We start from the raw sequence: 23,415 nt of genomic DNA on the forward strand, positions 1-23,415 counted from the left end.
CTGTCATCCCTTATTATAGATTATATTATATTACTTATTACTTCTCTATTCTTGAGAGACACAGAAAGGTTAAGTGACTGTCCTGCGTCAGACATCTTATATCTCAGTTATTTGGCTTTGAACCCAGTTCTTCTGATTTGTAATTCCAACACTGTCCAGAATACCGTACTATTTCAATAAAGACATGTGCATATTCAGTTCATTTGTCCGCATTTTCATGGGTTCCCTTCCCATGAAGTAAATTGAATTCCATAATCAAAATTCATTCTAATATCCCAAACAAAAGGAAGCCCTCCTTGTAATACTCATTGTGGAGAGGAAATTTCATGACTTATTTTTAATGGGAGTAGTTCTTCTTAATACACCAACTCCAAAATTGTTTAATTGTGTTTTGCTTTTGAGATAGATAATAACAACCAGGACAAGTGAAATAGTTTGGTAAGATAATTTGTAGATGTAAAAGCATATACTTATGTAAATTAGATTACTTTATTGCTTGCTAATCCTTTTATAAAATATGGACATAACCTTAAAACATTAAAAAAAAATTATGGTGGTTAATTTTTAAGTGAAGCATTTCAGAAGAGGAATATGCTTATCAAATTAAAATTCGAAGTAAATTAAAGTCTAGATAAATCTACTAGAATCACAAATCAGGACCAAAAAAATTTAAGTGTGATAAGAAAACATCTGGTAGTGTACTTCACAACTGGGTAGAATTAAAATCTAGAATGATTCCAGGTTGAAAGCATAGGTATGTAGCAACACATACAAGAAGCATCTTCATCAAAATATATGTAGTCAAGCCTAGCATAATTAATAACGAAGAATAATAGAACATTGACTTGATCCTCTGTATGTATCACACTTCCAGAAGTAATTTATAAGAAGAAATAGTAACTAGTCAATCTATTCTTATACAGAGCCTCATTTTCAGGGGTTAGTCTCTAGTGTGTGGTTTTTGTTGTGTGTGTGTGTGTGTGTGTGTGTGTGTGTGTGTGTGTGTGTGTTTACTAACCATAAGTTTTTGGTTGTTTTTTCTTTCTTTCTTTTGTTGTTGTTGTTGTTATTGTTCAAATGGTGACTTGGGGAACTGCCTCTTCAGTGTCCCTTTTCAACAGACTGTTTTCTTTGGTGCTGATGAGCTGGTGACTTCTGGAAGACAGATGTAGCCACAAAGCACACCGAGAGAAAACCATAGTTGATTATATCATGAGTTGCTGTGGAAAGCCTTTCATGGCTTTGTGAGCCTATCCTGTGCATCTTTTCTTAAGGTTCCATTTCATTAGGTGTGCTGTTCTCTGTCTCTTGGGCTCCTGAAGAAACTTACCTTTGCGTGATGGCGTCTCAAGAACAAGTAGAATCTCTAAGCACTGCCGATAAACAATAATAACAATAAAAAAGATAACATCCTTTCTGGTTTTAAAAAAATCCTTGATCTCCAGTCCTGGAGATTCCACTTTATTTGAAGGCTAGGAATATGATAATGTTCATTCAAAAATGTGAGCAGAAAAGTTAGTTAAGCTTGCTGTCTTCCAAATAAGATGGTTGCCAAATTCATAATTTAAAGCATTCAGCAGTTGAGTCCATAGTGTTTTAAAAGGTGACTTCCACTTGATAAAGCTATATTTAATAACATCTAGACTAAGGAAATAAAATGATTCATCATCAGCTAATAACGGGAATCCTCCTTAACAAAGGGAAGAGAGAAGAGACTTCCATAGATTATCTTGATTCTCCAGTTTTGAGACACATTGAAGTTTGGGCAAAGGGCATTTGACAGGCTAAGGACAGCTTGAGTTTGAAGATAAACATTTTAGACAATCTTCTGGATTGTCCAATGTGAGGGGCCAGTTGCTTAATGTAAAGGACGGTTATTAGGGACCTCTTCCACTAACCACAAATAATGACTATACTGAAAGGACAATACTCACTGGTGCCCTCTAGCCTTAGGCCTGAGATCAAAGATTCATCATCGAAATTCATCTAGAGTAGTGCATGTAATGAAAGTACTTAGCATGACTCGAAATATTCAAACACTTTTGTGTTAGTCTACTAGGCCCTTGCAAAAAGAATACATTGAATAATTTACACGAAAAAGTATCTAAATATCTTTCTTTATTACCTGGCATTATGTCATCAAATACATTTTGAAAGTAACATGGTTTTGAATATCACCAAATAATATTACTTATTATAATTTTAATTATTGTTATTATGAAGAACAGAAAACTTTCTGTTGTAGTTTTCTGTGTCTTCAAACCTCAAATGCTTGCTGTTTAGGAATTTCCAAAATACAAATGCTTTTTTTTTATTGCATCAGAATTAAAATATTTCGAGGTAATCTGAATAGAAAAATCATTTTATTAAAGTCTGTGATGGCTGGCTGCTGACTGGAAAGCTAACTTGGAGGAATGTTTGTAAAAATATTTGTGTAAGAGTGACAGTGGTTCAAGACTATTTATAGGAAGGTCACAGCTACACAACCATATTTGATGATATTGGTCCATTCCTGTGGAAGACAATGGCAATTCATCTTTAGGATTGATACATGTCCATGTTTGTAAAGAAAAGGACATGATTTGAGGGTTGAAGAAACAATGACAAAGTGAGGAAAACAACTGATGGGAGTCATCTCTGAGGAAACTTTTTGGAGGAGGCTAAATCTCCATAGTCATTCAACACATAGTATTTAAGTTCCTAGACCACATGTACATTTATAACTATTTTAAGAGAACTCCATATACTTCTTTATAAGCCACCAAAAATAAATCCTTCATGAATTCAAGTTTTGAATTCTTTGAGACTTCAAATAATTCATCTTCTTATTACCTGAAGAGAGGTACTATGGTCTACCAAATCGAGGGTTGTTCTGAGAGTCAGAAGACCTGTGTTCATGATCTGCTTTTGTGTTATATGTATAGATTTTGTGGCCATGGGCAAGTCATTCAACTTCTGTGGACTAGGCATAAATCAGAATTAAAATATTTCGAGGTAATCTGAATAGAAAAATCATTTTATTAAAGTCTGTGATGGCTGGCTGCTGACTGGAAAGCTAACTTGGAGGAATGTTTGTAAAAATGGGCAAGTCATTGATAAAGCTATATTTAATAACATCTAGACTAAGGAAATAAAATGATTCATCATCAGCTAATAACGGGAATCCTCCTTAACAAAGGGAAGAGAGAAGAGACTTCCATAGATTATCTTGATTCTCCAGTTTTGAGGCGATGAAGGTGATGGAATACTATTGTGCTTTAAGATATGATAAAGGAGATGGCATTAAAAAAGCTGGAAAGACTAGTACGAGCTGAGGCAAAGTGAAATGAGCAGAACTAGGAGAACAATTCACACAATAACAACAGTGTGATGATGGTCAACTCTGAAAGACTTGGGAAAGGGGTTGGCACAACTACTGAGGAGTTATGATACTATCTATTTCCAGACAAAGTGATAGACTCGGAGGGTAGATTGTAGTGTCCCTTTCTTCCCTTTCCCTCCCCTCCCTCTCCTCCCTTCTCCTCCCTTCTCCTCCTCTCTCTCCTCCACTTTCTCCTCCCCTCTCCTCTCTCTTTCCCTTTCCTCTCTCCTTCCCCCCTCATTCCTTTTTTCTTCCTTCCCTTCCTTCCTTCCTTCCTTCCTTCCTTCCTTCCTTCCTTCCTTCCTTCCTTCCTTCCTTCCTTCCTTCCTTCCTTCCTTCCTTCCTTCCTTCCTTCCTTCCTTCCTTCCCTTCCTACAGTAATCCATTATATGAGTATTGAGGTCAGCATTGGTAGAGGGAATTCCCACACAAATGAAATTATAAACCTTTTGAAGTATTCATGAATCCAAAAAAAATAGCAAAAATTTCACCTATTACTTATATAGTTACATGAAATTATTCTGTGTGGAAACATTATTAAATTTGCCTTCTATATTCCTTGATACCTAATTATGTTACTTATTTAAAATTGAATGTGCTAATTCTGACAGGTGTAGGATAAGCCCATGCACATAAGCACGTAATAAATACTTGTTGATTTTATTTCCATGAGGCTTAGCTTATAAGGAATGATTTTTATTTATTTGCTCTTCCCCTGAAGGGAGATTTTTTTGGGGTTGTGATTGTATAGTATTGCTTCCAGGTTGATGATAACAATGTCAAGTGAGAGTCAATCAGAATATAGTAATTGCTGAGTAGGGAGCTGAAAATAGAAGAGAATGAGTCGATGTCTCACTTTCAGCCGTGATCTAAGGCTCTCTGCAATTGCCAAAGACACATTGGATGGAAGATTGCAACAGCACTGCATTTAACTGTGCTTCAGATGAAATAAGAATGCTGCTTTCATAGCTTCTCCCCCAAATATAACAGGTCATATGGAAGTCTATCCCCTGGGGTGTACAGACCATGTGAGCCCACCAGCCCATTTTGTTTAAGATGCGGTCAGGTAATGACAGGCTTCGCTCATAATTCATTAGTTCTATTTATTGGATTTTCTAGAGTAGTTATTTTCATTCTTATTATATTTAATTAGAAATGTGGACTTTACCTGCTTCTCTCATAGCAGTTAATATTTAATGTGGCGTGTTTTAGGTGCTCTACATCATAGTAGCAGTCAAAATTCCTATGATGTCACCATGTAGAAGAAGTGGGTTTTTAACCAAACCTTGAAATTTGTATTCATGTTATCTTTTTGGCCTATAGCTGCAGTGGGACCTATCACATGGTGATGAGTGGATTTGGAACAATTCAAATGCAGAAATGATTTTATGCTCAGATATTAAAAAAAAGCAAGTATATTCATCGTTCTAATTCAACAGCTGAACTCACTTTAATCAATATACATTTATGAAGTGCCTACTGTGGGCCAGATTTGGTATACAAAGAAAAAAATGGAAATTTCCTTCCAAAAATAAAAAGAAAAAAAAAACTTCCCCTGACATCAAGGAGCTTACATTCTATCAAAAGAGACAGCAGTTATTCATACAAAATCTCTATTAATGAAATCAATACAAGAGAATTGAAAGTGGGTATTTAAGGAGGATAGAACCAGGTGACTGAGAGGGAAGGGCAGGAAAGGCTTTGCATATAGAAGGTGGTGCTTACCCTGTGTCTTAAAGGAAGAGAGGGATTCTCTGAGGAAATGATAAGGGTTGTAGAAGAACCAGTAGGAAATTAGGAAACTGACATCTTGAGTCAGATTCAGGAAGATCTGCCTTCAAAACCTTGCTCTGACACAGTTGCATAATAGAGTTGTCTGTATTATTTTAAAATGCATCTTTTGGCAATTGTTAAAGTCAGAAATTTTAAAAAATTAGTTACATAAAATAGTGCCAGTACTAAGGGATTTATTAAAATAGAATGATGTCGAATTATTCCAGTCTTTTCCTTTTTCTTTCCCTCTCTTACTGCCCCCACCCTCCAGAGAGGTAATAATTTACCAATTTGTTATGCCATAAAGGTTAAGAAACTGTAGGTCTTTTACAATGGGACACTGAGTCAACCTCAATCGTTTCAAAGATGAGGAAATTTGCCCAGGGTCCCATGACAGGGCCATGAGGTCTTTAGACTCCAAATACAACACCTTTCCCACTGGTGAAACCTCCCTGAAGCCTTCATCCATTCTTCACGTTCTGCCTTTGTGACCTCTTTCAGTTTGCCTTCCTGTGGTTATTATCTGTTCTTTCAACATCCCTCCTAAGATGTGAAACCCCAACCTGAGCAAGCTTCTCTGTCTGTCTCTTATTCAGTACATACTGTGGGGATTGGTGGCTTCCTTGTTCTGGGTGCCATGCTTTCTTCCATACTCTTTAAATTAGCACAATATTATCCCAAACCTCAATTCCCATTGTGTCAATTTTCTTTTCTTGCTGAAAATTGTCATGACCTTGAGACTACTTTTTTCCTACTACTCAGACCTTGAGCATGTAACAACCAGCTTGCCTATTTATCCTCTGTATAATTGTCTCCACTATGATGGCCCAGCTGCTATAGCTTTCTACAATGTTAGTGACCCTAACTGGAGAGGGTAGAAATAACCAGTTGATTGACACAAAGTAGAATAATATCCAGTAATTCAGTGGATAAGCTAAGAATTAAGTTAGGCTCTTCTCTGGTGAATAATTAGAGCAACAATAGGCTGGCCATCTGTGGACTAACAAACTTCAGTTCTATCAGGTATCGACAGAGTTATTCTATGACTGAGATCTGGCCTCTCAGAGACACAGGCTAGGAAGGAGTCAAAACAGCAAAATAATCAATGGAGATCAGTTGCCATATTTCTGAAGAGTTGTAAACACATTTCGATGTTGTAAAATTAGGAACTCAGGACTTTCACTACAATGGAGAGGTCACCTTGAATAATAGAAGGCTCTTTTTGTGAGGACATGGAGGGTGAGGCAGATGGATTGCTGGCCAAGTCTGAGGAGGGAAGACCTGAGTTTGAATGCTGTTTCAGACATTTGTTAGCTTTGTCATTCGGGGCTCCAGTACTCCACTTCGTCATTTATAAAATGGGAAAAGAATAACTTTACAGGGTGGTTGAGTGGATCAAATGATATAACAGGTAAAATGCTACACAAACCTTAAGGCACCATATAAAAGCTAGTGATCATTATCATCATCATCATCATTAATTATCCATGCTGAGCTCAAGGTCTGAGAGTTGCTGTTCAGTTGGAAAAGCATCAGGGATGAGGACATTCTGCGTCTGCTTCCTAATGACCAGAGTAGTGAACTGTGAATCAATTCATCAGTGGTAGATTGGCAACGAGGGGGTGGGGTGAATGTTTTGGGTTTGGAAACCCATAAAAATGAGGAGAAATCAAGTATGCTAGAGCATCTGGTTGGTTTGTTAAGTCTGATGCCTTGTATGTTAGCTAATCAGATCTTTTTCTTCCATATGCCATTAGCAGAATACCAACTTAGACAGTAGATTGCTACAGCTCCAAAATCCTGATTTAAGAAATTTTTAAAAATTCAAACTAAACTTATCGATTGAAAAAATAAAATCCCATCCTTGTAGAATGGCCTGTTTTTGACACAGCTGATAAATATAAATGTTCCCTTCTTTTAGAGACATTGCCACATATTCAAAACAATGCCACTCTTCTCACTAACTTTTTTAGAAAATATATTTTTCATTAAAACATGTTATTTATGTGTACATATTGTGGGTTTATTAGTATTTTACATGTATCAATCAATATTTTAAATTTTATCCATTTTAATTTCAAATACAGTAAATATTAATTGAAGCGTCCCACAGATACCAAAGTTCTTTGGGCCCTTAGTAAATTTTAAAAGTATAAAGAGGTCCTGTGACCCACATGTTTGAGAACCACTGGTTTAGGGACCTCTCCTCTTCAGTGGCTTCCCATTGCCTCTAAGATAAAAATCAGATCCTCTTGTTTAGTTTTTAAAGGCCTTCTCTTGCTTTCCTCCACCTTTCTTTCCAATTATTACTACTCCCTGAGCACACTGCAGTGCAGGCTAACTAACCTCTCTGTCCTTCCCACTAGATACTCCACCCTCCACCATCTCTGTATCTTTGCAGTGACCATCCTCCACCATGGCTGTAATGCTCTTCCTCCTCACCTCTGCCTTGTAGAATCCTTCTTTTCCTTCAAGATGTAGCTTAAGAACTTCTTCTGTAATGGACGGACCCCCTTAGCAGTCTGGTGGCATCTTATCTGAATAACATTTTTAATGCATGAAATAAGATGCAAAGGATTACAAAGGATGCCAATTGTATTAAATACAATTTTAAAATTTTAAAATAAAATTTCTTGGGTCCAAGGGTAAGAACTTCTGGTCTACATGAAGCCTTTCTTGATCCCCCAAATGCTAGCACTCCTCTTCACAAACTGCCTTGGAATGAACTACTTTGCATATTTTTTTCTCCTTCTTCTTTTGATTTTTTCTGCCTCTACTTCAGTATATCCATGGCATCTTCCCCATTAGAACATCAGCTCCCTGTGATTAGGGCTTGTTCACTTTTCTGCATTTGGATTCTCAGTGCTCAGCACAGTCCCTGGAACATAGACGGTATGTAATCAATACTTATTGATTAATTTATTGATGCTAATATTCTAAAACTGAGGCAAGCAAAGTTTAAGTGATTTGCCAAGGCTCACAACATGTCGAAGGCTGGATCTGAACTCAGGCCTTCCCAGCTGCAGGTCCTGGGCTCTCTCCATTGCACCACTTAGATGTCTTGGTGATTAGATAAGCAACACGGACATCTGCGTCTATAATTCTTGGTCATCAATATGCAGCATTCCACACCCAGCACCTATTTGTTGTTTTAGTTAGAACAAGGTTTGTTGCCCGAAAGATGGTCTATCAAATTGGCAAAAGCAAGAAGATTTGGAGAGAATGGTCTAGTGTGGTGCTATATTACTAATTTGATCCTGTCACCAATGTTTTCCTCTTCATGGTATTTATAGCTATTCTATAGTATTGCCTCATGAAATACTCCCACTCCATAGATCATTATCAAATTCCAAATATGTTAGTGGCATAGTGGATAGAAGCAGGAGACTATTCTGTCTGGGAAGACCCGAGTTCAAATCTAGCCTTAGATACTTGTTAGCTATGTGTCCTTGGGTAAATTACTTAACTGTTGTTGGCCTCGATTTCTTAATCTGTTAAAAAGAATGTAATAACACTTTCCTCCCCATCATTTGACTCTTAAGCTTTTGGCGAAGCTGTTTAATAGACAGCAGTTTCCAAATCTGTAGAATGTGGAACTTGGAGTAGGTCAGAGATTTTTTTTTTAAAAAAGTATCTTTTTATTTATTTTGTTCACTATTTCCAAATTACATGTAAAAGTTTTTAGCAATCATTTTTTAAAACATTTTAGGTCCTAAATTCTTTCCCTTTCTCCCACCTCGTTGAGAAGATAAGAAAATTATATTAGCCATGTTTCAAAAGAAAACACAAACAAAAATTTTTAAAAAATAATGAAAGCTAAAAAAAGAAGTTTGTTTCAATCTGCATTCATAGTTCATCAGTTCTCTTTCTGGAGGTAGATACCTTTTTTCATTTATCGGTCCTTGGGAATTGTCTTGGATCATTGTATTAATTAGAATGATCAAGTCTTTAATAGTTGATCATCTTTGCAATATGGCTATTGCTGTGTACTATGTTTTCCTGGTTCTGCTCACTTCATTTTGCATGAGTTAATATAAGTACTTCCATGTTTTTCTGTGACTTTCCTGCTGGTCATTTCTTATAGCACAATAGTATTCCATCATAATCATATACCAAAACTTGTTCAGTCATTCTTCAATTGATGGGCATCCCTTCAATTTCCATTTCTTTACCACCACAAAATATCTGCTTTCAATATTTTCCTACAAATTTTCCTTTTTGCTTTTCCTTTTTCTTTGACCACTTTGGTATATAGTAGGTAAGAGATTCTTAACCTGGGATCCTTAAGGGGCCCAGGAACTAGGATGGGGAAAAAAATCTATATTTTTACTAACTTCTAAATGAAACAGAGCATTTTCTTTAATTGTTTGAATGTGTAATTCTGAGCAGAGGCCCAGAGATTTCACCAGATTTCCCAAAGGGGGCCAGCTATGACACAGAGATACTTAAGAAGCCCATTCTTAGAGATTTTATAAATATCAGAAGATGGAGACTAGCAAATCCTCAGGAATCCAGCTCTTTGATTTTGTGGTTATTGTCTTTAGATGAGATGTTCTGATGAATAAAATCAGTTATACAGTGGAGGACAAAGGAAACCCATTCTGTTGACGTCAAGATGTGGTTTTTGTCCTTTCCAAGTTCATGGACTCTGACCTCCATCCATAAACCCATACATAAAAACGTAGGACTGCTAAGGGCTCCTTCCTGTCTCCACTGATCTCCTGGTGCTGTAGATCTGAGCTGTGCTAGAGTAACATGCTGGCAAGTTAATGATTAAATAGTGACCCGTGGTCTACAAACTGGTAGTGTGCCTCAAAGCTGCAGTGGACCTTTCTGGACCTGGGATCTCTTCTCAATTAGGGAATCATTTCTTCACGGCAATGAATCAGACATTAGTCTTTGGGGGAGGGGAGTCATTAGAGCCTTCTTAAATGCCCAATTTACTAACACAAAGAGGTGCATGCGTTTGTAATCTCTGGCCCAGACTTTGTCAAGTTGCAGAGCCTCTGTCAGGCCAAATTAGAAAGCAGACCCAGTTGGTACATCAGCTACTCTTATCCTGTGGAAAGGATGAATCTCTCAGTGAGGACGTGTCAGTCAAGGTGGGTTGGTTTGTTTCTATTTCAGGGAAGGGAGTGGGCTTTCCTTTTGCCCTAAGAGCAGCTGCCTAATTACAAGGCAGAACCTGCCATCTCCAGGCCAGCATACTTAAGTGAACAGCATGATAACAGTAGAGTGGTAGGAGAAATAGCAGAAGAGATTAATTCTGCTACCTGGTCAGTGATCTGAGGCCTAGAACTTTTTCACTGCCTTCTTATAATCATGGAGAGTATCCTGAGAATTCTCCCAGCAGAGGTGATCATTCTTTCCTTTGACCTTTTATTTTTCCACAAATCTGAGTATTTTGATCTTTCTTTGGTACTTTCACAGTGTAATCTACTTTGTCTTATAGGTCACTTGTCTATGTGTCTCATTCACCACTATGGGGTCCATAAGAAGGGAACATAGGAATCATCTTACCCATGATTTCTTCTCCCCATGAGGAATCTGCATTTCAGAGAAGGGAAGTGACTTGGAGGGGTAGAGAAGAAGGTGGCTAAGGAGATAGTGGAGGTGCTAGGGAGCAGGAAAGAGAAGGCCTGGGGTTAAGGATTTGGCTTCAAGCCCAAGGAGGGAGATGGGATAGCATCCGAGTGGGGTAGAAGTTTAACAAAAACATTTGGTTAGGAAAGACACTGGCGAGGTTTAAGCATGTCTGTAATCAAATGGGTAAGAGCCAGTGGGAATGGAACGGTCATTGTATGAGAATCACTGTCAGAGTGAGGTTCGGGAAAGGGTGGGAAAGAGGTGTTGAAAGCAGACAGATGAATTAGCTTATTCCAAAAATGGAGGTATCTCTTGCTCTGAAAATGGAAGATGGTGCCAAGGAAAGGAGGATGGTGGGAAAAAGAAAGAGACTGGATGTATGATTTCAGAGGTGTAGGGAGCTCCCCTTTCAAAAGGAAGGCAGCATCGACTCTGCCAGGCACTGAGAAGTTACGAGGCTTAGCCAGGGTCTCATAAACAGCATGTCAGAGGTTGGACCTGAACCCAGCGTTTCCTGGCTCTCTATCCACTGCACAATAAGTACAAAATAACTTGGGAGAGGCAGAGTTCTGTGAAAGGAGTTTGTTTTAGAAAAAAATAACAACATCAAAAGGACTGATGTACTCAAGCTCACAAGAAGATATTAAATAGGATTTGTACCTAAATCTTCTGAAACCCAATCCAACATGCTTCTAGGAAACATCTCCCATCGGCCCTGAATGATATCCATATGGCTTTGCATACAGGGGGTGCTAAATCAATATTGGTTGAGTTGAATTGTATCTAGGATGGATTCCCAACTAGTTACATCGTTGTATTTCATCTAAAGAGAGAAAACTGTTATTTGTTAATTTGTATGTTGTCAAGAAATTTAGTTTCACTCATGACACTTATCACGCAGCTCAAAGTGGGGTGGTGTTTACTACGTTGCAAGCTTATCTCAGTGTTTCATTGGATTATCTAGTTGGAGCAGGAGGGCATCCTCTAGCCCTGCCTTTACCCAATGGCATCTCAGACAGTAGTTGACTATCTCTCACCATACACACCCTTATCTTTGCTCTAGCATATTCTACTGGCCTTCTTACTCTCCTGTCTTTCCCTTCCCATTCTTCCATCTTTCCCATCCCTCTGTCTGCTTCTTCTTTTCCTTCCTTTCCCTCTTTAATGCTTTAGACTGGTCAGTGGCATCCATAGTTATTCCTTAGCTCCTGTTGCTGCTCAGGAATAAAGTGCTTATTAATCTCTGTGCCGGAGTTTTCTTTCAAATCCATGGGTGATGGTTTCTTATAAATTATGGCATTGGACTAATTGTGGTGCTTTATACTTTATACACTTTAAGTGTGTGGAATTCAACTGCTGATATCTGCAGTGGGCCACAGGTTAAAAAGAGCCTCTTCTGGGGGCAGGGATGGAATTTTAAAACTATTCATAGAGCTGGTGTTGTTCAATATAAAATTGGCAGTTTTCCCCCATCTATGGTATTTGTTCTTTTTATTACTTTAAAAAAGCTGTTATTTCTTTGGGGGTGAATGGGTACCCCCCCAACCTATGCAGTTTCTCCCATCTTTTTATGGCTTATTCTTCATGATATTCTGTGATTCCTTCATCCCTCTGAAATAAAGGGGGGCATCATGCAGTATTCATATTTCCAGGGTCGAACCTTCCTAAATTTAGCTAGGCATCTCCTTAGATGCCAGACACATAGACTGTTGTCAGGCCCATACATAAAGCCTTTTCAGCTTGGGAGGACTTGCTGAAGCTTGTTTCCTACCAGTATTGTCTTTGGGAATCCAGGGACGAGCCCACGTCAAACTAAAACATTGGGGCTGGACTTCAGTTCTAGAACAGAAATAGTTTATCAAGGTACGTTTTGATGGGCACAAGTATTTGTCTCAGCTATTACTTTAAAAAAAACAGTGAATATTTCTGAAACAGGATGAAATTAATTCAATCACTCTTTTAAAAACAATAAATTTATTTAGTCCAAGCATTTCTTGTGAATATTTCTATAACCTGAATAATGAACTCATCAATGTATTTAGATTGTGTTGGTATATTAAAAAAATAGTCAGACAGAGAGAGAGAGAGAGAGAGAGAGAGAGAGAGAGAGAGAGAGAGAGAGAAGAGAGAGAGAGAGATAAGAGATAGAGAGACAGAGAGAGAGGAGAGAGAGAGAGAGAGAGAGAGAGAGAGAGATAAGAGATAGAGAGACAGAGAGAGAGAGGGGAGAGAGAGAGAGAGAGAGAGAGAGAGAGAGAGAGAGAGAGAGAGAGAGAGCGAGAGAGAGAGAGCTGTCCACTTCCAAAGGGGGCTTTCTTGCCAGCAAAAACTCAGCCAGTGTGGTTGTGATGTTGTGTTCCATCCCTTTCAGTCTTCTTTGAAGGTTATGGCAGAAGTACTACCATTGGCCCCTTAGTAGCCAAGCGGGATTATGTGCAGCTGACTTTGATTTGTTTAGAACCCAATTATAGAAGCCACAGGGCAGAGTCCGTAAAGGCCTGACGTTCTTGTCAGGAAAGTTCTAGTCTTCCTTCTGTCATGTCCTAGCTACATGACCTGGGAGGAATCACTTAACTTCCCAATTCCCCAAGTCATTCTGTAGGACTTAAAAGTTTTGAAACTTGCTTCTTTGGCTTTTAAAAAAGCAGAATTTACTCTCTCTCTCTCTCTCTCTCTCTCTCTCTCTCTCTCTCTCTCTCTCTCCATATCTATCTATCTATCTATCTATCTATCTATCTATCTATCTATCTATCTATCTATCTATCTACATATATACATACATACACACACACATATATAAAATTTGGTAGACTTTCTTCTATAGTCATATCATTGGCTAAGGGATTTTGCTTTTGTGAATTATCTTGATTTACCCATAGCATTTAAGTCACATTGCAGTTTTTCCAGGCAGAACCAGGTTTGTAGAATGTCTGCCTTCTTAAGCACAACATATTTATGAACTCTAAATAATAAATGCACCTTCTTTGGGTCTGTTATTTCAGTCCCATAAATAAACATATTGCAGTTTTTTTTTAATCATGGTAGTGTTTGGGAATAGGCTTGACATTTGCCTCGTGGTCTCTTCTATCAAGATCTTTCTTTTTGTCAATTCTTTTTGTTTCAGAAGTACAACTTGGCCCCCATGGTAGTTCCCAATCAATACAACAATGAGCTTGTTTAGGTTGGCATTCAACTGTGTTTTATAAAATCATTCAAGTCATTCAAACAATTTAACATGTTCCTAAGGCAATTGTTTAGCACACTGCCTGGCACATAAGCTCTTGATAAATGGTTGTCGATTAATCGATTGGTTGAATATACAAAGTGTTGTGTTTTTTTTTCTAAACAGCATAGCCCTTTCCCTCAAGGAGTTTACATTTTATTGGGGGAGGGATACATATAAGTTTAATGAACACTTCTAAGTATAATACAAGATAAGGAGTGAGGGGGACCAATCACCTCTAGATTAAATGCTTTGGAATATTTCAGGGGTGAGCGAGAACTCATTCAGCTGTCTGTATATCAAGGATGCCTTTGCTGAAAACTAAACAAACAAACTGAAATCTAGTCACCTAAGGTTTCCTGAGGATTGGGAGGGGGCGGGTATAGGATAGGATGGGACCAGAGACTCCATGTGTTTGTGAAGCTTAGCTCCATCCTTTTCAGTGGCCTTTGAAAATTTGTGGCAAAAGTATCACAGGTCATAAATGGTAGGTTTTGGATAAAAGTGGGTCATTTGTCTAAGTCTTAAAGATGAGCTTTGAAGGATGAGAAAAACTTGAGAAGTACCAAGGAGAAGGCAACGTATTCTGGGTGGGATTGATCTGCTGAGGGGGGGAAACAAACAAGTCCCCCCCAAAACAAAGAAACAAACAAAAACAAACCAACCAGGAAATAAAGTCATTGTTGTCATCAATAATCCCCTGATTCAGAGATCTATCATTTCATAGGTTCGGGTGTTTACTCCACACACAAAATGTAATTTAGTCAATGATTTTGAGTGTTACTGTGATCACCAAATTGGAACATCTTGTGATTAGCCTGGCAAAAGTCACAGATAGATTACAAACATTTCTCTTCATTTACACATTCTTTATAGCAAAACATTTTTAGTATAATATCTTTTCCCACCCTTTTACCATTTTCACATTCTACCTTGTATCATACTTAGGTGTGGTTCCTAATTCCCCATTAGTATTTTGAAAGTCTGTAAATACCAGGGGTATTTCTTGTTTCATTCTTATGTTATCCCAGGGTCTTGTGCTGCATTGCATATGTTTGATAAATGTTTGCTGATGTGAATGTTGCCAAAGGAACTAATTCTAAAGATATTTAGAGTGTTACGTTTGTTGAAGGTCAGGGTGGTCTACTAAATTTTCACACTTACAATTTTGTTCATTTCACTAGGAAAGTTCCAAAGTAGCCAAGATGTCATTTAAGGTTCAAGATAAGGAAAAGTTCCTAGCCGCTGGAGTTATCTCAAATGGAAAGGGCTAACATGAAGAAAACAGTCTAACAATGAGTGCCATCCCAAAATGTAATAGGCCATTGTGGGAGGAAAGAGAAGGTTGGGTGATCCCTTGTCGTGGATGATCTAGAGGGTAAGGGCTTAGCATGGTGCCTGAACACGAAAGGCACTTAATGAGCGCTTTTGTGGGCTTGATTAGAAGAGATCATTTTTAGATCTCGGAGGGACCAAGGTGGTCTTGGAAGCCTTTTTAGCTCTAAGATTCTGTGATTATTTGAATAACAAAAACAAACATAGTAATTTTAAAAAGCATGTGTATTCACATTTGGTGTGTTTCAGGAGAGCAATTGATGATTTACCTGTTGTCAGGGAAATGAAATGATTATGAGCGACCCAAAGCTGCTGAGTTAATAATTGGCAGTGGTCAGCAGCGTCCAAACCCTTGTTCGGAAGCCTCCCTCAGAGGTGCATCATGTCGTCCAGATCAGATCCCCTCCTTAACATGTGACGCTTCTGTGATGGAATCGCTTTCTCCCTTGAGGATGACTTATGTTTTGCCAGACGTCCTGACAACACTGCAATTCTCCTTTTCCCCACATGACCTCAGCTTTTGCTCGAAAAAATGCTGGCATAAAGGGTGCTTTTGTTCCTATTTGGCGTGCCTGTGATATATTGACAAAGTGTCTGCGGGCTGAATGGAATAGTTTTACAGTATAGCCGAGAGCTGCGGGGAGGACGGCTGGACGTCTTACTTATGGTTTGGAAGGAAGTGAATTGGATAGGTCGGGAGAATGTACCATTCGTAAACACCCCCTTTCCTCTTGGATTCACGTGTCAGTACAGCAGGCTGGCTCCCGGGAGCCTGCCCAGAGCACAGCAGAGCCGAGCAGAGCTGAGGAGAGGGAAGGCATCTGGAAAGTGAGCTGCGGGCTGAAAGCTTGCCTCTGCCGCCGTGATTTCCAGTCGCTGGTGTGCTTATGTGGGAGCTGTTTGGAAAACTAACATGGTTTAATCCACTAACTGCATGTTGGGTAAATTCAAAACCCACATGCTCGTCCTCTTGCCGTGGAATAAGTCCCATCTGATGGACATTTTCTGTGCTTAGAGCATAGTAATGAACGTCTGACAGGCGCGACCTTTCATAAGACAACCCACACTATTGGCTTTCTGCCCAGAATATTGCTGCAACCCTATCTGTGATTGGTTCTTCCCCTATCATGCATTGCTTCGCAAAGGGAAGCGACCCCTTTTTTAATAAATCTACGATGGCTGGCTACAATGGGCTGCACCGTAAGTATTCTGCGTGGAAGGAAGAGACAGACCCGAATGGTGGCTAGTCTAGGGTCACACGGCAAGGTGGTGAGACTGTGGGACATCGGTGAAGTGCTACTTGGTAAATGGTAACCTATCTCTTTTTTCTACAGGTTGGTACTAAGAAGTGCCTTTCCTGACGTCTCTGCTGCTTGGACCGCTTCTAGAGCAGCCTCTGCTTTTGCCTTGCTTGCTGCGAGCTAGACCGCGAAGACAGCACCTCCACCCTCCACCCTCCGCCTCTAGCCCAGACACCCCCATTTCTACTTAGAATCAAGAGAAAGCCTCTGAGTATCTGGCGTTGCCTTAGGCTGCTTTAGGGGACAGAAAGAGAGAGAGAGAGACAGAGAGATTGAGAGACAGACAGAGACAGAGAGAGAGATTGAGAAAAGTTTGCTGGAAAAAAAGTAAGATATCTTCTGCCAGAAAAATCAAGGAGGAAAACCAACCAAACAAACAAAAATAATTTCTCGATTGTTGCTCTAAAGCTGCTGCATCTGTCTATGCCAAACTAATCAATACCAATTGCACCACAGAACCCAATTGCAAATTCAGCTGTGAGGAGATTCCCTTTCAGACAATTTGCTGAAAGCAGCTTGGAAATTCTGTGTCGAAGGGTCTGCCACGTTTTCATGCTTGTGTTTTGGGCTCCAAATTGGCACTGAGAATGGGTTATTGAGAGCACAAGGCTAGTTCCCGGCCCCACTTTTAAACACTGATACACTTGTGATCCTAGCATTTCTCTTAAGTCCCAAACCTCTTTCGATGAACAGTTTCATGCTGTGAATTTCTAGTGGGATCTCTTTTCCTTGATATTGACAACACGATTTTCCATGTACCTTTAAAGAGCAGGGATTTGGGGACAGAGTATTTCAAGAGGTGACATTTTCATCATTTACAGTCTTAACAGTTTGGCTTTTTTTGGGGGGGGAGGGCTTGGTTTGGTTTTGTTCGTTTGTTTCACTGAAAAAAAAATTAACTACCTGTAAAATCTAAACATGGCTGTTAGTGTCACGCCAATTCGGGACACCAAATGGCTCACACTGGAAGTGTGTAGAGAGTTCCAAAGGGGCACTTGCTCACGAGCAGACACGGAATGTAAATTTGCACATCCATCGAAAAGCTGCCAAGTTGAAAACGGACGAGTAATCGCCTGCTTTGATTCATTGAAAGTGAGTAAATATTCTATTATTTTAAGGGTAAGGTTTAATGGAACGAAGAAAAGAAAACACAAAGAAACTACTCGGGCTTAGAACGATGATGCTCCTTGTTGAGCAGTTTAGACACGGGGGATGGTGTTATTGTTGATTTTGTGTTCGTTGTCTTTTCTGTGGGGAGGCAAATAATAGGATTTAAAATAGAGTTCTGCCTCATTTAGGGTATTGTGGATACCTCCATCAGTCCTTGGATTGTCCCCTGATCATTAGATAGAACAAAAATTCTAGGTGTATTTATATTTCATTTAGGAAAAGATAAGTGTATAAACAGACGTATATACACATATGCATGTGTGTGTCTATGTAGTAGAATACCTGTGGATATGTGCATGGGTGTGTGTATATGCGTATAAAGATACATTGGGACCTAGCCCATATAAATACGGAGAAGTTGAGCCTGAGGGAAAAATGAGCACAGATTACATGTAAGTGATTCAGACGCTGCTTCTGTGCTTGGGGAAGCAGGTAGAGGCTCATGGATTTTTAGTGTCTACAGATTAAGGAAATTATGGCTAGATTATTGAAGCTTTCTATGTTGGGGTATTTGTACATTTTTTATATGTTCAAGTTCATAACATTATAAGGAGAGACGCTAATCTGGTGGCTAAACCATCCTGTAAATAACGTAATGCCTAGCAAAGTTCTCACCTCATGCATGGATAGTTTTAGGAGAAGCACAAACTTTTTTTGCTTTTCCTGTTGAGACTCCATGAATGTCGTGAAATGTTGCTATCTTAATCACCAGACTCTTTTTCAATGTTCCAGAAATACTCTGAGTTTTCTTAGCATTTTGTTTTCTTTTTTGAATTATGATGGCTTTTTGATTTCTAACTCTCTCATCTGGAGGGCCCAGGTTTCACGTAACATCTTCTGTGAGCACCACAATCGCCAAAGATTTACTCTGCAATCCCTTGGCAGATAAAGATGGCATCAGGTGCCTAGGTCAGGTGTCATGTTTGAAAATGGGACTTTTTAAAAACAGTTAAATAACCTGAGGTGACGTGCATTCTCAGGGTGTTAGGTGGAGTTTGCTGCAGCTGGAAGGGGCTGCTTTTTGACCCACTGACTGTATTTTTCCTTCCTGTTAACAGCAGTGAAGCTTAGTTAACTTTGTAAGTCCTTTAAAGAAGATAAATGGATCCTCTCAGATTCTCTTAAATCCATATATCCTCTTAAAAGTGAATTAGCCCCATAAGAAGAGTCTTATCTGCAAAGTATTGTAGTTTGCTAATGAGGCCTCAGCTACAGTTTGGGACCATCTCTGTTAAGCTCCAGAAACTAAACATTCCTTTGGGTAGTCTATTTAAAAAATGTATATATGTTTTCAAGGCTATCACTTTAAGGCTGGGGATAGAGTGGGAAGCATGCACTTGTGTGTGTGTGTGTGTGTGTGTGTGTGTGTGTGTGTGTGTGTGTGTGTGTGTGTTGGAAAGTAAAAAACAGAAACAAAATCATTTTCAAACACAAAGAAGGACTAAATGAGGAGCGTTTCCTTAAGTCTAACAGCCGGAACTCGTGGGGCCTAGCATTTTTTTTTCTTCCTTTTTTTTTTTTTTTTGCTGGGGTAGAGGAGAGGCGGCCCGTGTGTTTATGAGTATAACTCATTTGCCTTGTAATTTCAAGTTGACTGGGTACAGGTGTAACCAGTACCTGGTACCCACCAAATGGAGGTGAGGGGCTAATCCGCATGGCCTGGATCCACCTGTACCCACAAGTAACCCCAGTTTGACCCAATTCCCGGGGAGCCCTGCTTTTATCCTTGCAGATGGTTGATGGTGGAGAACCAAGGGCAGACTTCACGAGGGCTGAGACATCGAGGGTTTTCACAAAGCTGCCTCCTCAGGCTTTGGGAACCACATGAACCATTAAGATTCAGTGGCTTTTTCCCCATCCTTAAATATTTTTTCAGTTATTGCTTGCTGCTGACCACAAAATGGCCCTTTTTGAGACAAGCCCCAGCACTCCACCGTGGCGTGTGTGGCACGGTGATAATCTTGTTCAGTGTCACTGTCAAGGTGTCTTTCTGTTTCTGTTTTTGATTTTTTAGCTTTCAATTTCAATACTCAATGTTTTGTTCACGAGGACCTGAGTGGAGCAGTTTGTAACTGCACACTTTGTCCTTCCTTACGGTGTTTGTCTGTTCTTCCTAAAAGAAAAAAAAAAACCCAAAACAAAAAAAGGCCCTTTAATTTCTACATAATGCTCCAAATATGGTAAAACAGTTTGGCTGGATTTTGCAAAGCAAAGAGGACAACATAAGAAAAATTATGTGAAATGTGGATTGAAGTAGGGCAGTGTCTCCTTAATGATTCCTGTGACCCTCTGTTTTAAGAAGGAAAGCTTTGAAAAATGCTCAGCACCATAATTAAGCAAGCATATGTTCCATAATATCAACAGTCACAAGAAAAGCTTTGTTTGTTCCTTGATGTGACATTTTATAGCCTACCTTCAAGATAGCAGCCCTCCATTGTTCTGCCTTGTGGCTACCACAGATTAAAAACATATTTAAAAATCATTAGAGACAGTCTGGTATTCGTGTTTGAAGCCCTACAACTGGGCAGAGTTGTGGAGTTTCGCCAATCCTCTCTCCCTCTTCCCTCCCCCAAAATGGCTGGATCATTTGTACAAAGTCAAAATCTCAACGGTCGGAATTTTACAAACTTTTGCAATATGCTGACTTCTTTAATAAAGGGTGTCCTAGGTACTGCCGAAAGCCGCGGGCCAGCCTTATGCTGAGCTCTTGAGCATGAGATGGATGGAGTCTGTGTAATCGGCTATTTTTAGAATGCTCGGAAGGCAAACGAAATACTTTGTGAGAGGACCCTGTGAAATGGTAGTACCCCTTCAGCTGTGCGGCCTCTGACTTTGGCTATGTTCCCAGGTGTCTTATACCCAAGTTTCTCATTGGGAAAAGAGAATGCATTTCATTGAAAAAGAGGAGAAAGCTCAGAAAGCTGTTCATTTATTTACATGAAAACAACAGGCACATTTCTGAATCTTAACCCAAGGAAAATTAGGCAGGGGTTTTGGTCTGTTTATGGTAAATTCCCCTTAACTGAAAAGAATTTATTCACTTAGATTGGACTTGCTACTTTCTAATTTGCAAATATCGGTCTCACGTTAAAAATGGAGGTGGGGGGGAAAAACAGAGAAATGTGTGAACATGGAGAAGCTAGTAAAATTAGAGACTGAAGGCGAACCAGGCCCAAGCTCTAACATTGTTACCAAAAACAGCACATACAAAACATTGGTTTTTAATCAGACTCTTTTTCCCCTTTAAGTCATTTTGCTTTTATAATCAGTGTTTTCATTCGCTTTCATCTCAGGCTGACCGCTCAAAGTCTAGAATTGAATTGCTTACAAGTTGCATCTTGAGACCATTAAGTATCTCATAGCCTCAGTGGTTTTGAAAATCTGTTTTACATTGTGATGGAAGGAGGTTTACTATTGTTCCTGAAGGAGATACTGATAAATGGGGAGGGGAGAGGCCCTCCCACTGCATGTTGTCATCAAAAGCCATGGATGTGGAAAGGATGAATTTAGGGGCTGGTGACAGGTTCCTCAACTCACTTATCTTCTCCCATCCAATAGCGCTGGATGACGAGTTTTAGTTCATCCCATGTGGATCCTCGGAGAACTAGTTTTAGCTGAAAGATGAGTCTTTGATGTTCCTGAAAGATTAGTTTTTTGACTTTGAAATGAGTCATTTCAGTGTGGTCAGAGAAACATGAATTTTTTTCTATGACAATTTAGTGATTTAGTTCATTTTACTTCATTTCTATTTCATTTTTAATTGTTTTGTCTACACAAGCCTTTTGGCTGGGGGGGGGGTGCATTTTCTGCATTCCTTCATTGTAAAGCTGGAGATTGATTTTCAGGGTATCAGGCCCAAATATGTTCGTCTACCAATTAAGCCTCCTAGCTCCCATTGGCCAAGCTGGATTCTGCAGATCTTCTTGTCAGCCAGTGAGCTAGCATTTGTAAAGCATCTGTTTTGTGCCAGGCACTGTGCTAAGCATTGGAAAGACATTGAAGACAGCAGCAGAAAGTAGTCACCTTGGTCACAAGAGAGTGAGGGCTACCATGATGCTACTAGCTAGTGTTCACATTGTGCTGTAAGGCTCACAGAGCCTCATTTTATTAATAAAACTTCCCTGGAAGGTAGTTGTCACTAGTCTTCCTATTTTACAGCTAAACAAACTGAGGCACACAGATTAGGTGATTTTCCCAGGGTCTCACAGTTAGTAAGTCACTGAGGGCAGATTTGAACTCATGTCTTCTTTACTCTGGCTTGAATGGTCTAACCACCTGCCATCTCATTGCCTCTCATTACGCAGGTGGGCCCTCTCATTCCTTCAGCAAGGCATTTAAGTGGCACGGTAGATAGAGTGATGGGCCTGGAGTCAGGAGGATCTGAGGCCAATACTGCTTCCAATACTTACTAGCTGTGTGACCTTAGAAGAATCACTTAATGTCTGTTTGCTTCAGTTTCCTCATACTACAGGGTTGTGAAGGTCAAATGAGATAAGAAATGGAAAGTACTTTGTAAACCTCAAAGCATTATTGTTATTAATTATATGTAGTATAAAAATAGCCATCCTTGTTAGTCAGTCAGTAAACATTTATCAAGCACCTACTGTGTGCCCAGCACTGTGCTCAGAAAAGCCAAAGGCAGAGGAACTCTCTGACCTCAGGGAGCTTACAATCTGATGTGGGAGGTAAGATGCAAACAATTGTACAAACAAGGTATGGATAGGATATATAGGAGATAATTGACAGAGGGAAGGCGTTATAATTACAGAACAATGGGGAAAGGCTTCCTGTAGAAAGTCAGGGAAGCTGGGGCAACAATGAGAGAGCATTCCAGGCACTGGGGAAGAGCCGGAGCAGATGCCTGGAGTCTGGAGATGGAGTGTCTCATTCATGGGACGGCAGGGAGGACGGCGTCCCCGGATTCAGGACTATGCGGGAGGGAGTACGTTGGCAGGGCACCGTTCTTCAGGGCTTCACATAATGGGGAGATTTGGAAGCTGCCCTGTAGTCAAGTCAAATCTATAGATTGACGTAGGATCAAATTACAGAGTGTTGACCGTGTCACTTTGAGTGTTGAAAGTTTTACACTTTCCCGTCTTCCCCAAAATATCCTATTTGCTTTTTTACTTCATAAAGAACTTATGTCATTATCACATAATTAGGTGCACAGTGCTGGGCCTTGAATCAAGAAGACCTGAGATCACACCCAGCCTTGCTATCTGTACAGCCCTGGGCAAGTCACTTAGCCGGTATTTGCCTCAGTTTCCTTATCTGTAATTATAATAGCACCTTCCACCCACAGTTGTGAGGATCAAACAAGATGATAATTGTAAAGTGCTTAGTTATGGTACCTGGAACATGCCAAGCCCACTGTATACATGGTAACTATTATTATTATGATGATGATGATGATGTCACCCATCTTTAGCACATCATCTCAGTACTTTTTAAAAATAATGCAATTGTTATCTGCTAGTTCAGAGATAAGAGTGACCGAAAGAAAGTTCTTCAGTAAGGTTATAGTTTTTCAAAAAGCTGTCTCGCTTTTTTAATGTTAGGTGTCTTGCAAATCTAGTTTTAAAAAAATAATTAAAACATATCTTAAGTTAAAATTATTTATGAACTCATCTCCTCTGCCCTCAGCCAACACATCCTTCCCTATTTCT

General features: G+C 39.5%; 1 protein-coding gene across 13 annotated transcripts in view; it reads left to right on the forward strand.

The window, feature by feature from the left end:
- The window catches only part of MBNL1 (muscleblind like splicing regulator 1), a 248,076-nt gene that overhangs the window by 53,624 nt on the left and 171,037 nt on the right, over nucleotides 1-23,415 (forward strand). For 7 of the 13 annotated variants that reach the window (XM_078147507.1, XM_078147508.1, XM_078147504.1 and 4 more), the window contains exon 2: nucleotides 16,613-17,671. The exons of 5 other annotated variants lie outside the window; for them this stretch is intronic. In XM_078147507.1, coding sequence (XP_078003633.1) covers nucleotides 17,498-17,671 — 174 coding nt within the window. In that variant the 5' untranslated portion in view covers nucleotides 16,613-17,497. Of the gene's footprint in view, nucleotides 1-16,084; nucleotides 16,479-16,612; nucleotides 17,672-23,415 lie in introns of those variants that run through there. One more of the 13 variants, XM_020988939.2, reaches the window with a different exon arrangement.

Source organism: Phascolarctos cinereus, unplaced genomic scaffold (assembly GCF_003287225.1).
Source record: "Phascolarctos cinereus isolate Bilbo 61053 unplaced genomic scaffold, phaCin_HiC Scaffold_7;HRSCAF=346, whole genome shotgun sequence".
Lineage (NCBI taxonomy): Eukaryota > Metazoa > Chordata > Mammalia > Diprotodontia > Phascolarctidae > Phascolarctos > Phascolarctos cinereus.